Raw genomic sequence first — 18,735 nt, 5'->3', positions numbered from 1 at the left:
CCCACCACCTGAAGATTACAGCATGGGTGGGCAGCCAGGGCAGGGGTTCTGACCCCAAAACAAAATGAGAGAGCCCAGTCCAAACAGGTCTCTGCTATTTTTTTTAGTAGTTCTGCCAATTTCCTGCCAGATTTACAGCCAAAATTCACAGAATTCCAAGGAAGTTTGGCCCCTGAATGTATGAGTGTTTATAATTTCTGGAACATGGGTTCCAATCATTTTTTAAATTCGTTCATGGGATGTGTGCGTCGCTGGCAGGGCCAGCATTTATTGCCCATCCCTAAATGCCGTTTCTCGAACTGCTGCAGTCCATGAAGTGAATGTACTCCCACAGTGCTGTTAGGGGGGGGGAGTTCCAACATTTTCACCCAGCGACGGTAAAGGGAACGGTGATATATTTCCAAATCAGAATGGTGTGTAACTTGGAGGGGAACGTGGAGGTGGTGGTGTTCCCATGAACCTGCTGTCCTTGTCCATCTAGGCGGTAGCGGTCACGGGTTTGGGAAGTACTGTCGAAAAAGTCTTGCCGAGTTGTTGCATCTTGCACTGCAGCGGTGATGGAGGGACCGAACGTTTAAGGTGGTGGATGGGGTGCCAATCAATTCATCAGCTGAGAGAGGGCGGGCGGTAGAAAACAGCAGGAGGTTCCCTTGCCCATGTTTGACCTGATACTATGAGGTCCAGGGTCAATGTTGAGTACTCCCCCACTGTATACCACTGAGCTGCCACATCTGGGATGTTGATGAAGATGTCTGAGAGGTATGATTCTATGAGTATGACTAAGTCAGGCTGTTGCTTGACTAGTCTGTAGGACAGCTCTCCCAATTTTGTTAGTGAGGAGGACTTTGCAGGGTCGACAGGGTGAACCTTTGACGTGTTCGGTGCCTAGGTTGATGCTGGGTGATCTGTCCATTTTAAAAAACATTTCTTTGTGGCAACTGAGTGGGTAAGGATGGCAGATTTCTTTCCCTAATGAACATTAGTCAACCAGATAAATTTAATTAACTGAATTTAAATTCCCCAGCTACCATAGATGGGATTTGAACTCACATCTCCCAGATCATTAGTCCAGGTTCTGGATTACTAGTCCAGTAACATAACTGCTATGCTACCATAACCCTAGGTCAGAAAGGAGGAGGACGTTAGGAACAGGGTAACAGAGTGATTTCAAATGCAAAATCTGGATCAGTTGCACTTAAAACAGGTGAAGGAACTTGTGTCTTACAGCTGCAAAGAGTTTAAATGAAATTAGTCTCAGCAATCTCAACCAAGTCAGTGGGTTTGAGTCAATAGCACAAATATGCCCCATTGGCCATGCTGATTGGTACTGGAAAAAAGTTACAATTATGTAATTATTTTATAGCGTATTTGCCATCTCCATTAGTCTCAAGTTACCTGGCACCAGTTTTTGTTTAACCAGGGTTTACCACCAGAATGCCAACCTGAAGAATGTTGTTTCATTAGTCCAACAGCTAGTACAATTCTTTTGTCCTAGCCTCATTTTAAATGATCATGGACCTGAAATTCAATTTAATTTCCTACTTATAATAACAAAATCTTAGGGTACTATACTACTTATGTTTTGTATTTCAGGAGTTTTTATAATTCAGATGGGGATTTCATTCTAGGTAAGTAAAACCTTTTGAACAGTCTGTTCACAGGCTCTACCATATTATCATAACTTGAATGAAATGAGTCTCCCATGTAATCCAGCAATTAAATTGATATAAAAATACCCTGGAAACTTACCATCAAAACAACTACACAAAAATAGTGCCAGTCCTGTATTCCATGAATTTGAACTTTCTGCTAGTTTCTGCATGGAACAAGATTGAAGTTAGAAGGCAGTATTGCTCGTGACTGCAGGCTGTTTTTCCAGTTTATGTGTAGCAGAACATGAATCTAAGAAATGAGCCAGATAAGGAATGCTCATCATTTTTTGTTGAGAACTGTTTAACTAATTTCAGACTCCAACATCGATCTTAGATTCACTCTGGAAGCAAACTTCAGAGGGCATTCCTTGGCAATGCCCTTCTACCATTCGGGCTTGGATTCATGTTTAGCCAACAAGGGAAATGCACTTTACTGATAATGATAAAAAGGGCTGCAATGTTTCAGAACATTGTCCCTTCAATTTTGAAATCTGACCTTAAATCTGACCTTAAGTCTAGTCTGTTAAATGGATTAAAATATCTGCTCTGCCAGACATTACGACTGAGAATACTTTACCAAATAAAATGGAGTAGTGAACAGTATAAATGGATATAAGGTGACCTCTGCGCTCATTCTTTTGAACTGCATTACCTGAATAGAGCATTGCAAACATAACTAAGAGTATTGATCCTCAAAATGTAATTACTGTCATTTCACTATTTTGCTTTAGATAAGGGTATGACACAAATGTCAGTTACAGGGAAGTATGCAGGCAGGACCATTCCACCTTGCTGACTTAGGAAAAAGTGCAGTGGTGACTAACCCACAAGAGAAAGAAAATGGGAAAAGATGGGGAGGAAGTAAAATAATAGTTCTCCAAAACTGACAATAGGAAATACCATATACATTTTTTAAGATTTTGGATTTTTATTGTATTGCTTGTTTTCAGTGCCCCAAAAAGGAAACCTGTTGATTACAACAGAATTTGGCAAGATGCTGGTTGAACCCAATGAAATTTGTGTCATTCAGGTAGGCTAGAGGAAAGGCCTCTTTTTGAAATATCCTTAATTATTAATTCTGTTTTGTTAATCCTCCAATTTGATATTAATAACTTAATTTTCCCTCTTCACTTTGCTTAGAGGAGTTGAGATCGAAAATCAGTCATGATCTTATTGAATGGCGGAGCAGGCTTGCAGGGCCATTTGGCATACTCCTGCTCCTAATTCTTATGCTCTTATGTTTGCCAGTTTAACTACTCAACACAATGCAAATGTCTTTGTTTTACAAGGTAGAGAAGAATAGGAAAGATTAGCAGAAAAAATATGTTTGAAAAGTTATAATTTTTAGAAAATTTTGAAGGCAAAGAAAGAGATCTCAAGGCAAAGATCTCAAGAAGAGTACCAAAGAGTAGGGACTTTGAACTATAAGGGAGTCAAGGGTTATGGAGAGCGGGCAGGAAAGTGAAGTTGAGGCCAAGATCAGATCATCCATGATCTTACTGAATGGCAGAGCAGGCTCAAGGGGCCAAATGGCCTACTCCTTCTCCTATTTCTTATGTTCTTATGTTCTTATTGCGATTGAAGGATGTAATGATTGAGGTTCCATCTCTAATGTAGAGCAGAGGGAACGGAGAACAAGCAGAAAACTGTAGTCAGGGGAGTAGAGTTGGATCTAACAGGGTTGTGACTATCCCAAAGAAGATCCATCATATAAAGTGGGGCAAAACCATGGAAGGGTTTGAAATGTGGATGACGACCTTGAAATCAATGCAGTAAGGAGCATGGAGTCAGTGGTGCTTGACAAGGACATGGGCAATGGGAGCGTAGCCTAATGTTTGAGTTAATAGACATAACCAGTTTATTGATATTAAAGTTAACGAATATCCTTTTTCTTTTAACCGGAGTATACTAGATTCTCAAGTGACTGAAAATTTTCTAAAAATTATAACTTTTCAACATAGTGACTGAAAAAAAGCACCACAGTTCATTGAGAAATACCTGGTATACATACTTCAAGACCCCCGCACCACCTTTTTCAATGATGCTGTCCAGCACAGCACATTGTTAACCAAAATGTGGAATAGGATGAGTGACGATGGACAATTGTTTGAATACACTGCAAGGCATTGCTACCAACCTACCTGCACTGCATGGTTCCTAATTTAATTTTCTATGTACCCTGTATTTGTATAAAATAATTTTTTTAAAACATGATTGACAATATAATTTTTATAATCCACAAAGGAACAGTTTTGCAATGTGTACCATAATTCAAAAGGACGAGCAGGATAATTGGTATCTGACTTGCGTGTAGTACTATTATCTCATGAGGGGAAGCATAATTGTACTGCTCACATTACATATGGCAACTATACTAATAGTCTATAAAAGTAGAAAGATATATTTCACACACAGGTCTAATTTTAATACTATTAACCTGGCTTAAACAATTGACTCAAGAAGCATATGATGTAATCTCATTTTGCAGCCTTTTCCATTTACACAAAGGTTACCTATGAATTGTAAGAAAATTAGAACTTCTTATTTTTCTGCATGAAATTCATATCTATTGCTTGTATGAAAAATAACCAATGAAATACCTAGAAAATATAGTGATATCATTTTGATTTTCTTCCAGCAAGGGATGCATTTCAGTGTGCAGGTTTTCGAAGAGACCAGAGGTTACATCCTGGAAATCTTTGAAGGCCATTTTGAGTTGCCTGATCTTGGTCCTATTGGTAAAGATTTTACATTGCAAAATATTTAATCCTAGGCTTTAACAAAACCTGTTTTCAGTGACATTGTGGCGCATATATATGGGGTGGGAGAGGACTTATTTTAACACAGCACAGCAAGATTTTAGATGGAACTCATTTGTTTCATTGGTTGAATTTAGAATTCTTTAAATATATTTTTACAGATTTCTGCTGATTTATTCCTGGATTTTCTATGTTGGTGGACTGGTTAAAATCAATTTCTAGCTGTTTCTTATCTTTCAAAAGCCAGATTTTTCTTTGCCCTTAGTAAATCCTGAGATGAACAAATGTTGCGCTAGTGACAACATCATCATCACAACAAAACCAACATTTCCAAATTTAATCTTCTAAAAATACGTCCTCCACCAATTGTCACAGAGAGCTTGTCCCCTTTATTTAGCTGAAGTAAACTAAATGGGAAATAGTTGGTAAAATAATTTTTTTTTTTAAGTACTCCATATCAAGTAATTATTCTCTCTTATATGCTCAAAGATCCATAATGTTAACCCAAGAATTTTATTTTACTTTCCTCACTAGGAGCCAATGGCCTTGCCAATCCCAGGGATTTCAAGGTTCCAGTGGCATGGTATGAGAACCGACAGGTTCCAGCTGGGTTCACTGTCATCAGCAAGTTCCAGGGCAAACTATTTGCTGCTCAGCAGGTAAATCAATATCTTATTCTCGGTGAGGGTACAAAGTCGCAGATATTCATGAGGGTACAAAGACACAGATCAGACTAAACTTTTAGGGCACAGGTCCGTTAATAAGTTACTCGGAAAGTGCTCTGCCCAGTGTATTGTTGAACCATATGGACCAGGAAAGGCCTATGTTCAATCTCAGGTCTGTGCTGCATTAACTAATTACTGCCGTGACAGCAATAAGAGGCACTACAATTGGTCACAACGCTCCTGAACTGGGGAGGGTAAAATTCAGCCATGGTTCCTGCTTTTGATCGAGCTGAAGAACTAGACCTGGATTAATGTTCCCACCCACCCGTTGCAAGTTCTGCAGACACTTGTCATCAACGTTCATATAAGTTTCATAAAATTATCATAAGTAATATAACAGTAATGCAGAAAATAATGGCACTAGAGAGTGACAAATCCCCAGGGCCAGATGGTTTCCATCCCTGGGTTTTAAAGGAAGTAGGTGAGCACATTTCAGATGCCCTAACGATAATCTTCCAAAGTTCTCTCAAGAACCATTCCTTTAGATTGGAAAATTGCGCATGTCATTCCGCTATTTAAGAATGGTGTGAGAGGGAAACCAGGGAATTATAGACCAGTTAGCCTAATGTCTGTTGTTGGGAAATTACTTGAGTCTAGAATTAAGGATCTGTTAACTGAACACCTCAAAAATTTTCAGTTGATCAAAGAGAGCCATGAATTTGTGAAAGATAAGTCGCCTGACAAACCTGATTGAATTTTTTGAAACGGTGACTAAAGCAGTGGACAGGGGAATGTCTATGGATGTTATTTCTATGGACTTCCAGAAGGCATTTGATAAAGTCCCACACAAGGGACTATTAACTAAGGTAGAAGCACATGGAATTGTAGGCAAATTATTGATCTGGTTAGGAAATTGGCTGAGCGGCAGCAGACAGAGAGTAGGGATAATGGGTAGGTACTCTAATTGGTAGGATGTGACTAATGATGTCAAACAGGGATCTGTGTTGGAGCCTCAGCTACTCACAGTATTTATTGACGATTTAGATGATGGCAAAGAAAGTCATATATCCAAATTTGACACAAAGATAGGCAGCATTGTAAGCAGTGTAGATAAAAGCATACAATTACAAAGGGATATGAGGGGGTAGAAGTTATGCAGCAGCTTTACAAAACCCTGGTTAGACCGCACCTGGAGTACTGTGAGCAGTTCTGGGCACCACATCTTGGGAAGGATATATTGGAGGGAGTGCAGCGTCAGTTTGCCAGAATGATACCCGGACTCCAGGGGTCAAGTTACGAGGAGAGATTACACAAATTAGGGTTGTACTCCCTAGAATTTAGAAGGCTAAGGGGTGATCTGATCGAAGTTTTCAAGATATTAAGGGAAACAGATAGGGTAGATACAGAGAAACTATTTCCATTGGTTGGGGATTCTAGGACTAGGGGGCATAGTCCAAAAGTTAGAGCCAGACCTTTCAGGAGTGAAATTAGAAAACATTTCTACATACAAAGGTAGAAGTTTGGAACTCACTTCCACAAATGGTAATTGATGCTAGATCAATTGTTAATTTTAAATCTGAGATTGATAACTTTGTGTTAACCAAAGGTATTAAGGGATATGGGCCAAAGGCGGGTATATGGAGTTAGGTCGCAGATCAGCCATGATCTCATTGAATGGCGGAACGAGCTCAAGGAGCTCAATGGCCTACTCCTCTTCAAATATTCCTATGGCACTTTGGGAAAGATACTGGAGGTCTGCAGGTATCTATGGAACAATATTCCAGCAAGAGTCAGCACATTCAGGGTGGAGGGAAAAAATTGGGTAAAGTCAGTTTTAGCTCATCTTTAACATAACATTTCCCTTAGTTTTTACTAAGAATGTGTGTCGACCTCCTTACCTCCCTATCAGTCATTCTTAATTAAATAGGTTCCATGACAAACTTACGACCTCTGCCCTCAGGGACCCCCTGCAGATGACAATTAAATTGTCACTCACTCCATAATCAAGTGCAGGTTTCTGAAACCCTCTTGCATGCCTGCACAGATGATGGAGCTGCACTTTTGCAAAGTTTCAGACATAATGCGAGGAGCTCTGAAGATTTTCAAAGGATTGCATGGGCAGTTCCTCTCTGTTTAAGTTCCCCTTTGTATGCAGCCCATGAGGTATGGGTACAGGGACCCTGTAGCAGAGAACCATCTAGCTCGAGCCCCACCTTTACCCTGTGGTTGTTCCTCTGCTGCCCCCTCCAATGTTGTACAATTCACCAGGTACTTGCCCCTGCCTTTCTCAATTTGATGCTTTAGGTGGATATTTTTGTGTTGGTACCTGTGCACTGAGGAGTGCATCGTGTCATGGGAACGCAGTACTCCAGATGGGGTCTGGCCAAGGTTCTGAACAACTGAAGCATCATTTTCTCACTTTTAAATTCTAACCCCCTCACAATAAAGGTAAACATATTTTAATAATTTTTAATTACTTTACACTCCTAAGTGCAGCAATACTGGGGCTAATTTTCCGAGAATTGTGGAACCGGCCTTTTGATTTCAAATATAATCCTTCAGTCTCTAATATTCAAACCGATCAAACAATTCAATCTCTTTCCTTTCAGGACCTCTCTCCATTTAATGTTGTGGCCTGGCATGGAAACTATACACCGTACAAGTACAATCTGGATAACTTCATGGCCATTAATTCCGTTGCATTTGATCACGCAGTAAGTAATCTTCTTCATGTGTCTCCTTCCTTTTTTTGGTATGTTAAGCATCGGCAATGTTTGGAAGTCAAATATTAAATATTTTGAAATAACATGGTGTTGGTAGTTTTTATGTCTGACTCCACTGTGTGTTGAACTGCAGGCACTTTGATTTTTAACCAAAGTAAAATCCGTTTCAAAAGTGGGGGCTTCCACTGATGGCATGTTTTGCCATTTGATGTTTGGTCTCCAGGAGAGAACCAGGACGAACAACTGACAGAGATTCTGCTCCAAACCACACTGCGCACCCTTAGTGTATCGATCAATGATGGCATCTATGGAGATGCCCACAACTGATTTATACAGACCAGATGAAGAATAAGAAGACTACAAAAGGGGACAAAATATTCAAATGAACATAGAAAATATTACAAAATATTCACATCACCTTGATCCTTACGAAACTACAGGAGCCATTTGTGGAACTGTTTCAAGCATTTTCACATTCTGCCTTTTGACCCAGGTGGATTGAACCACAATAAAGCCCATTTCTGGGGAGAAGCAAGAAAATATATATCTTTTAATGACTCCTCTTCAGGGGACAGGCAGTTTACATTGTATTTTAGTCTAATTTTAAATATGTAACTACACAAAATATAGGCATTATATGACCAGTAAAATATCAATGAATTAGAGATGAATTTTAAAAATCCTGCTTTTTCACTCTCTATTTTCCTTAAATATCCAAACAGCCCAGTTAAACTTTAAAACTTTGCTACAGTAGATTCCTGTGCAAGGAAGAAACAGAGTACTGGAAACCAAATACAGACAACACAAGTTTGCATGGTGTTACCACATTTGAGAGATAGGCCAGCCTAACAATAACCGTGTGTCTTTTCAGGATCCTTCGATTTTCACAGTGCTGACAGCTAAGTCGACCCGCCCAGGTGTGGCTATCGCAGACTTTGTGATCTTTCCACCACGCTGGGGAATAGCTGACCATACATTCAGACCCCCTTACTACCATCGTAAGTCCTGGCAAATCCCAATTGCGAATTTATTGTGCCTTTTTATTAACACGATACAGTAATAGAAACGGATATTATGTACAAGAGGGCAGTTCAGTGAATCCTGTCTTTGGAACTGATTTTAAAAGATTTTAGCCAGGTTCAAAATTTAATCTGTAATTAACCTCCAGCTGTAATGTTACATGATTATTTTTAACTTGGACCAAGCATTTATGTTTCAACTTATTTCTGTAGTGTAATATTTAAGAATGTAGGAGGCCATACAATTTGCACATGCATGAACTTGCAATTGCATGACAATGTTACAGCCATTTGTAGTAAAGCATTCCATGCCCTATTAATCCTCTGTGTGAAAAATAAATCTTCTAGCTTCTCCCTTTATTCTTCTAACACTAATCCTCAATCTATATGTCTCTGTTACCATTTGAACAACCAGCAGAAACAATCATTGTTTACCCTCTTAAAATCTTTCACAATTTTGAAAAGCCTTTCTTTATAACTATAACCTCATGAATCCCTGGTATGCCCTTTCCATGGCTCTAATACCCAATCTAATATCACATTTTAATGCTATTATGTAATGTCATCAGATGGAGGCCAAAACTTTGTGGACTTTCTGGCACACTCCCACTGTTATATATGTTAATATGTGTACTGTAACACTAGACCACTGAATGTACCTTCACACTGTATACACCATACCTGTACCACCAGAGGGTGCTACTGGTAGAGACCTAAGGGTCACCTGCACACTGCAGGTAACCAAGTATAAAAGGGAGCTCACCATACTGTACCCTCACTCAAGGAGCTGCAATAAACGGACTAAGGTCATCACAGTTCAAGTACAATACCCTTACCTCATGGAGTCGTTATTAGAGTGCTTGCATATACTACAACTGGTGACGAGGTTTTTTCCATGCACAACATGTCTAACCTAAGCAACTTCCAACAATTCGCTGATGGAGAAGATTGGGATGCCTTTGTGGAAAGGCTCGAACACTTTTTCATCACGAATGACCTGGCTGGAGACACACCGACCTCGCTGGCTGATAAGCACTGAGCCATCCTGCTCAGCAGTTGTGGGCCCACTGTCCACGGCCTCGTCAGGGACCTGCTGGCCCCAGTGAAGATGACAACCAAGACTTATACGGAGCTCGTAACCATAACACAAGAACAACTCAAACCTAAAGAGAGCATCCTCACAGCTAGACACCCACCGGTGGCCCAAAGGCCAAGAAATTTCTAAATATGCTGCAGACCCGAGAAGATTGACTGATTTTGGTGACCACCTCACCGAAGCGCTAAGGGACATCTTCGTTATTGGAATCGGCCACGAGCGCCTCCTCCATAAACTGCTCTCTGTGGACACTACAGACAAAGTGAGCCAGGCATTCATGATTTTGATCTGCGACTCCAAGAGGATGATGACTTACCCCCAGGACTCTAACCCAATGAGTACAGTGAACCAAATGGTGCCTTTCAGAGGCAAGGCTGCTGCCCCGAGTCCTGCAACCCTGAGTCCGCCACATGGGGCCAACCGGCTAGCCCCGTGCTGGTGCTGTGGAGGAAACCACAGGGCCCACCAGTGCCGATACAAAGACTATATTTGCAAAGGCTATAACACTAAAGATCACCTTCAGCGAATGTGTAGAAGTAGTTTTACTCACCGAAGAATTGGCCGATCACCCGGGTTCCAGTGCTGATGAAGACGAAGCTGCTCAGCCCCTGGAAGAGGTGTACGGAGTCTATACCTGCTCCACCGTAAGTTCCCCACGAAAAATGGAAGTAGGAATCAATGGTGTTCCAGGCTCGATGGAGGTCGACACAGGGGCGAGCCAATCGCTGATGAACCAGACGGCCTTCAAGAAACTCTGGGACAATCCCACCAAACGACCCAAAATGCTCCCAATCCAGGCGAAGCTGCTCACTTACACAAAAGACACCATCCCAGTCGTTGGCAGCATGGATATCCAGGTGTTCCATGGCGGCGCGATGCACAAGCTTCCCTTGTGGATCGTTGTCGGTGATGGTCCAACGCTGCTGGGAAGAAGGTGGATGAAGCAAATCCAAATCTGTTGGAGTGGGGAAATCCTCCAGGCCCCGCCAATTGACGTCCTACGCGGCCCCAAACTTGGATCCATCGCAGCATCTGGAAATCCTCCTGTCCAGCTCGACTGCTTGGCGACATCACAGACTGCACAACTCAATGGCAAGATGGTCCAACCTGAACGACCAGACCTCATCTTCCGGGCTCCAGTGGCAGGACTCCGAGGGCAGAAGATTGGCGCAGAAGGTAGATTCCTGGCTTCCGTGGCAGAACCTGGGGAGAAAAGGATCACCGCAGCCTACCTCGTGGAGAGAAAGAAGATGGCGCCCGCACCATGAGGCGAAGCACCTGAAATCAAGATGGCTGCAACCAGACCACGAGGGGCAGCGTTGAGGGAGCAACACGTGATGCCGAGCAGCGAACCAGATTGGGGTAAAGATTGCAAGACCCTCTTAAAGGAGACCGGCAACCCAGCACGATTAAAGGGACAGTTCCACACTTGGTACAGCGATGCCGGTGACACTAATGATAAAGGTATAATTAACGAATGCAAGTATATAAATGTACTGTTGAACAGTGATGCTGGTAATGCTAATGAGAAAAATGTAACTAACAAAGGCAGGTATCCAATTGTAACCTTGCACAGAGATGCTGATAGCACACAGGAAAGTGTTGCAATGGACAAATGTGAAAATGCAAAGACAAATAACAATGTCGAGTCGGCTGGTTGCAGTCGGAGCCAATGTATCATGAATGCTAATGATTAAAATGAGAAATGATGCCGGGTTCTACATGTACGCTGACAATGCCAAGGGCAACCCCCCGTGGGAAACACCCAGGTCCAGCAGGCTACCCGATCATGTAGCCTGCGCCTCCGGGACCAATGTGATGCCCCAGGGAGGGTGCACACACACACACACACACAATGGGAGCATACCCACTGCAGGGCCAGCAATCAATGGACAGCACAGCCACCACCACTGGCAACTTGCCCCAGATCGGCCTTACCCCCCTGGCCACCAGGGCCAGCACCGGGAGCAAGAGGCCAGTACCCTCCAGCTTTCCCGGTGGGACCTGGGATGACTAGACTTCCACCACCAATGAAGGACAGCAGGGTGACCCTGCAGCCCTTAATGGAGGGCAGGGCGGCCACACCACCCGGTGGCTCTGTCCACCACTAACCGTCCTCACCCACCCAGACAATATTATGCATGTACCGTACCTATAACATGTACTTGCTCCACCACTGCTGAACTCAAAAACAGTGACATAACCAACCTGATTCATTACTCACTCTACACGTATGCCAATGCAGGCGTTGAGCCACACACATGGTCTATATATGGGGGGGGGGGGAAATGGATGTATGTAGCCATGAACACATGGATCACACCCAGAACTCACTACAACCTCGAACCGTTCACTGCCGACCACTTCCCAATGTCATGGCAATAAGGACTTGGGGGTCCACAGAGAGAGAGCCATTTCCAAGCAAAGACAAAGTGCAAGGGCTTTGGGCATTCAAGTCGAGGGCCAGAGAACACAGTGCAAAAGCCTGTGGCACAAGACTTAGGGGGGAGTGTTGTTATGTATGTTAATGTATGTACTGTAACACTAGACCACTGAATGTACCTTCACACTGTATACACCATACCTGTACCACTGATAGAGGGTACTACTGGTAGAGACCTAAGGATCACCTGCACACTGCAGGTAACCAAGTATAAAAGGGAGCTCACCTCACTGTGTTCTCACTCAAGGAGCTGCAATAAACGGACTAAGGTCACCACAGTTCAAGTACAATACCCTTACCTCGTGGAGTCATTATTAGAGGTCTTGCATATACTACACCAACCCTAAGCCTGATGGGAACGTGATGGTCCCAGAATTCCCACAGGTTCCTCGCCCCAAACAAGGAGAGCTGTATTAGACAGTGTATGGGTGGGGAAGGGACTTCCGAGCTCAGGGTTTCCTGCTCCTAGCCTGGTAGATCAGCAGTAGGCTGGTAGAGTGAAAAGAGATGTACCAGTCTGCCTGCTAGCACATATTAATCCCACTTGAGAGTCTAGGCCTGGATCACAGCCTGGTCACCTGAAGATTGAAAGATTTTCACCAATATTTTTCAGCCACCAATAGGACACTAAAGACAAATATTAGATGCGGGGGAGGAGGATTATGTAAATAGTGTGATCTCCCCAGACCCTGCATACTTTGACAACGTTAGCGCTGGAGGTCACCTGCATTCATGCTGGGATGGCTGGTGTGGGGCTTTTTGGGCCTGTTGTTTTTAAGTCGGGTTTCTCTCCACCACAGGAGTAAATCATTCATATGCGTTTCCCTAGTCTTCAACAGTTGAGTTTTGAATTTTATCAAAAAGGAAGATGAGTAATAAATTGCTATGAAAAGATATTTAATTATAATTCTGGAAAAACTGAGCATTATTGTTTTTAAATCCTAGCATGACACTGCTCAAAAAGAAAATTGAACAGTGTAAAAAAGTAGGATCAGCAAATGAAAGGGTTTTAATGCTTTATTTCTTTGCTCACCAGGCAACTGTATGAGTGAATTTATGGGGCTGATCAAAGGTCATTATGAGGCAAAAGAGGAGGGCTTTCTGCCTGGCGGAGGTAGCCTGCATAGTATTATGACTCCACATGGGCCAGATGCAGAATGCTTTGAGAAAGCAAGCAAGGCAGAACTCAACCCCGAACGAATAGCTGACAGAACTATGGTAAGTGACAGAGGAATTCAAAGACAGTGGGTTGTACCTTCAATACAATGGAACAAGTTTGCTCGATCATCAGCTTCCTATCTTAAGTAATCCCTTTATTCTCAAAAGCAATTTCCCATTGGAACTAGAACTATTTGTTAATAATGCGACAGAAAAGTCAAAAACGGATAGTAATAAGAAAGTGGAATCTGGATTATGCAGGCAATCATAATCACAGTCTTGATCACACCCTAAACCTGTACTTAATTTATGTTGCAGCTATAAACTGCCTCATTTATACTGTTGGAATGGAGAAAAATATGGCCACTGCCAGCCCTTTCCTGTGCTCAAACAGTTTGATGGCTAATTCTGGCAAATAAGAAGCTTTAGAAAATGCTACTGCATTGTTGGTGTCAATATTTTGTCCTGCTCCTTTTTTGAACTCCACCATAAAGTGGAACATGGTCCATTAAAATTATATTAGCTGCAGCTGGAATAGAATCCAGCAGGTGGAAGACAGGAGTGCTGGCCATGATCTTGTTAATTGGAAGACCTTGAAGAAAGAAATAACTTGCTTTATACAGCGCTTTTCATGAGCTTTACAGCCTCTGAAGTACTTTTGAAATGTAGTCACTGTTGTAATGTAGGGAAATGCAGAAGCCAATTTGTATACAGCAAAGCCCCACAAATAATGACTAGATAATCTGTCTTTTAGTAATGTTGGTTAAGGCATAAATATTAGCCAGGCAGAGATCCCCTGCTCTTCATCGAATAATGGCGTGGGATCTTTTACGTCCACCTGATAGGGCAGGCAGTGTCTCAGTTCAACATCTCATCCAAAAGATGGCACCTCCGATAATGCAACACTCCCTCAGTACTGCACTGAGGTGACAGCACTGACTATGTGATCAGGTCTTTCGAGTGAGGCTTGAACCCATAACCTTCTGACCCAGAAACGAGAGTGCAACCACCAAGCTGAGGCTAAAAGGTAACTCATCAACATGACCAAGAGCTAGATTTTCCACTTTTGTGCTTATCGCCCAAAAATGGGCATTATTTCTGGTGTGGGCGGTAAAACAGGGTTTTCAGATCGCTGGCTTCTCACCCATTCTCAAAGCACCTAGTCTCCATTTTTGAAAATGGGCGTTACAGCGAGCGATATGAAATGGACTGTAGCGTTAAACCTCACTGACCTTCTGCCGTAAAGTGCCGCCATCCTTAGCAAGCATGACAACGCTCGATTCCCGCGATTCAGGAGGTCAAGGGTCATCATGACATGCGCAGAAGAGGAGACAGAGAGAGAGGGAACTCAGCGAGACTGAAGGCATGTGTGGCTGTGGTGTATGCTTGTTTGGCTGTTGTGGGAGGAACGAGGGAGATTCAGCAGCAGCAAAAAGCCTACTAAACACCAAGAACATAGTTGGCACCGAGTTTTTGTCCAACAAATAATATATAACATGGAAGAGATGGTGAAGACCCTGGAGCTGGTTGCCAGGAACACTGGTGGCAGAGGGCTCCCAGTGGTCCCGGAGTGTGGCACTGCACCCCAAGGTGCCGCACCCCCATTGCCAACCACACATGAGAGCCAGGAGCAATATCTTGCTTCTAGCTCTGAGTACGTTCCCACCTCGGGACCGTCCTCTCCCATATCAGTCCAAGCAGCGTTTCGGCCATTATCCCCCCCCCCCACCCCCCAATGAAGCATCGCCTGAAGAGTTCCTCAGCCAGGTGGCTTGGAGTCAGAAGGGGAAGGGGTAGAGGTGGAGAGGAGAAGTGGGGGGAAGGGTTGGTTTTTACAGAAATATTGATGATTTCAGACAACTGTTCGGTTTAAATGTTTTTTATTTAACAAAACCTTGTTGCGCATTGGCTCAGATAGCTGCACCGTTACACGCTGGTGATTCCTTAACATCAAAGGGTATAATGACACTTAACTTCAATCAACTTAAATGTTAACTGTCACCAAGGTGATGCCCACCATGGATGTATCACTTGGACACACAGCAGTGTGTCAGCCTTGTAAGTAACATTCTTTCAGGCAATGCGCTCATTGATGAGCTCCTGACGTAAGGCGCTTGCAGCTATCATGCCACCACGGGCCTTTCATGCGGTCTACAGGGGGAGCAGGGGCATGTCTTCAGCATCAGCTTGGTTGTGTGGGCCAAAGTCAGTGTCCGCCTCCTCGTCCTCCTCTTTCTCTCTCTTGTGAGGTGGACTGTCAGACTCATCAGACAATTCTTGTCCCCTCCTGATAGCCAAGTTGTGCAGCATGAAACACACCACCATGAATTGAGCTACCTGCTCAGGGTGGTATTGGAGGTCGCCTCTTGAGTAGTCCAGGCATCTAAAGCGCTGCTTCAGCACTCCAATGGTTTTCTCCACGATATTGCGAGTGGCTCTGTGGCTCTTGTTGTATCGCCTCACGGCTTTGGTGTGGGTGTCATGCAGGGGGGTCATGAGCCAGGTAGCGAGGCCATATCCTTTGTCACCAAGCATCCAGCATTGACCTTGTGGCTGATTGTTAAACAAGTCAGATACAGTGCTCTCACACACGATGTGAGCATCATGGATGCTGCCCGGAAATTGAGCATTCACTGCCAGTATAATTTGCTGGTGGTCGACAACAAGTTGGACATTCAGGGAGTGGAATCCCTTGCGGTTCCTAAAAAACTCTACATCCTGAAAAGGTGCCTGCATCGTGATGTGCATATAGTCTATTGCTCCCTGCACCTTGGGGAAGTTTGCAATTCTGGAGAATCCTACAGCCCTCTCACTCTGTGCCTCCCTGGTCATAGGGAAGCTGATCAAGTCCCTCCTGTGTACGCACAGGGCTTCAGTGACCTGTCTAATGCAGCAATGTGTGGCATGCTGAGAAAGTCCGCAAATGTCACCAGCTGTGGCCTGAAAAGAACCCAAGGCGTAGAATGACAGTGCCGCGGTGACTTTGACCTTGACAGACAGTGCAGTACTGATGGTGCTGGCAGGCTGCAGATCTCCCCTTATCAGCTGGCATGACTCAGTGATAATCTTTTTGTGGAAGCGCAGTCTCCGAAGGCAGGTGGTGTCAGGCAAGTTGAGGTAAGACTGCTTCTCCCTGTACTTGCAGGGGGAGTAATGTCTGGTCCTCCTCATCAGTCTGTCATGTCTTACATTGGGCACATAATGCTGTGGAGCGTACCTTCTGCCATCTTGAGTCTGCTGCATGTAATTGGTCACCAAGAGAGAGTGAGAAAGGACAGGCCCCATTGCAGTAGCTCTCTTTTTTTCACCGATTGGTCACAAACAATGAATGTCCCGATGAAGACACCTATTCAATTCCAGTCGGTCACAGTATGGTAAAGATGTTTGTATAGATGTTCACATCAACTCCAACAACCTCCAGAGTACATCCGAACTCCCCTGAGGTTGAAGCACAGCAGCCTTTTAAAGGATGCAACATGTAATGTAGAACATGGCGTCTATAACGCTGTGATTAGTTCCGGATAGTTCCACTTTTTCTGGGCGTTTTTTTGGGCGAGCGATATTGTGGGCGATATGTGTGCGAGGTGATGAAAGTGATGCTGGGCGATCTCATGGCCGCTAGTTTTGTTAAATATGCTCTTTACGACCAAAAAAAGTGGGCAGGCGGTATTATTGAATTTCGGCGTTAAATCAGTGTGGAAAGTAATGCTGGGCAATAAGTTTCTGAAAAATGGGGCTAAATGGGCGATATATGGGCGAGACACCCAACAGCAACATTCACAACATTCACATTCATATTGAGCTGATATTAATAATCACATTAAGTAGATAAGTGCTGTGACCAACAGTAAATTAAAATAGTAAATTACAGAGGACATTAAGTGACCAATCATGTAATGGTCAACATGTGCCATGTATTATTGGGCATGGAGGCCTGAGATCTACCATGCACCTGATGTGCTTTTCGAATCACAGTGAAGGTGTTCAGTGCGTACTGAGGGGCTCATTGAGGCCGCACACTTTACTTAAATTAGGGGCCTATCAATAATGTGAGTGGAGTATATGAATGGTACTCCAGACACTAAGCACCCACTTGGGCCAGTACTGCAAGGACAGCCCAAAAGTGGAATAAATGTTGCTGTTGAGTGTCTCTCTCCCTATTATAGGGCCACCTTTCTTTGCTACCATTGTTGTTTTCAACCTTCAACAGCCAAATTTCACAAGAGGACAAGTTCCCAGCGGCAAACCAATACAAAGAAAATGGCAGCACTGTGCGGGTAGCCTTCAGTCCTTCACTGGCTCTTAGCTCACCACATTCGAGCCCCCAGCTCCTGTGGTGCTCTCAATGTGCCGTGTGCTATGTGCCTGGATCACACCAAACTATTCCCAAATGAGTTGACTTTGCATTATGCAATGTGGCCTGCTCATTTGGGCACAGGCAGCACAGCCAGTACCTCAGAAGTAGAGATGATGACAAAGCAGTTGGGATCACCTTACCCTTGTCTTATTTTTTTTCCGTTTTGTGACTATTGTGCACACAACCTTTTAAAGATTCTAAACATCCTTGACTTGTTAAATTAACTCAAATAGCTTTTCATATGATGTTTGCACAAAAAATTACAAATCATTAATGGGCAATTATTGCACTGGTAATCAGAGGAGTGCATATTAAAGAGATGGTGATTCAAAGTCTCATGTGAGATCAGTGTATTAATGTCAGAAGAGACTGTTCCTGTTTCTGGAAGGTCGGCAAAATCTTTTGCATAACCTAATTCAGTAGAACGACCATATTAAATCTTACTCAATCAAGACTACTGGAGATCAATTTTCACCCAAACATAAACTTCCTCAACCACCAGTAACAGGGTTAAATGAAAATGGATGAAAACAATTACTTTTCAAAAGCATGATCATGAGAACTAGGGATTGCGATATAGGTATACTGCAGCAATACTTCAAATTTGTTGCTTATACATGAGCAGTTCGTGTCACAAACAAGAACTTCAGCTCTGCAGATTGCTTCCTAAGACACGATTGCTCATGGCCCAGAACGCTGCTGGAGAACATGCATCATCTAATTGAGTAGCATTGCCAAGTTTGTAAAGACTGGGAAATGTGCCGTTCCTAGAGGAATGCGTACTCATTTTATGTTAATTATCCCAGTTTGATTCAAAGTTCATTGGTCCCTGTCCAATGCTGCATAATACTCCATTCGTTGTT

At 43.3% G+C, this 18,735-nt stretch overlaps 1 protein-coding gene across 1 annotated transcript in view; it reads left to right on the top strand.

The window, feature by feature from the left end:
- hgd (homogentisate 1,2-dioxygenase) overlaps positions 1-18,735 on the top strand; it is a 67,247-nt gene that overhangs the window by 46,201 nt on the left and 2,311 nt on the right. The window contains exons 7-13 of the mRNA XM_070892962.1: positions 1,594-1,628; positions 2,603-2,682; positions 4,291-4,390; positions 4,946-5,070; positions 7,686-7,790; positions 8,671-8,797; positions 13,394-13,575. Coding sequence (XP_070749063.1) covers positions 1,594-1,628; positions 2,603-2,682; positions 4,291-4,390; positions 4,946-5,070; positions 7,686-7,790; positions 8,671-8,797; positions 13,394-13,575 — 754 coding nt within the window. The remainder of the gene's footprint in view (positions 1-1,593; positions 1,629-2,602; positions 2,683-4,290; positions 4,391-4,945; positions 5,071-7,685; positions 7,791-8,670; positions 8,798-13,393; positions 13,576-18,735) is intronic.

This window comes from Pristiophorus japonicus, chromosome 11, assembly GCF_044704955.1.
Source record: "Pristiophorus japonicus isolate sPriJap1 chromosome 11, sPriJap1.hap1, whole genome shotgun sequence".
Taxonomy (NCBI): Eukaryota; Metazoa; Chordata; class Chondrichthyes; family Pristiophoridae; genus Pristiophorus; species Pristiophorus japonicus.
Note: the sequence above shows the minus strand (reverse complement) of the source record. Positions and strands in the feature narration are given on the sequence as shown.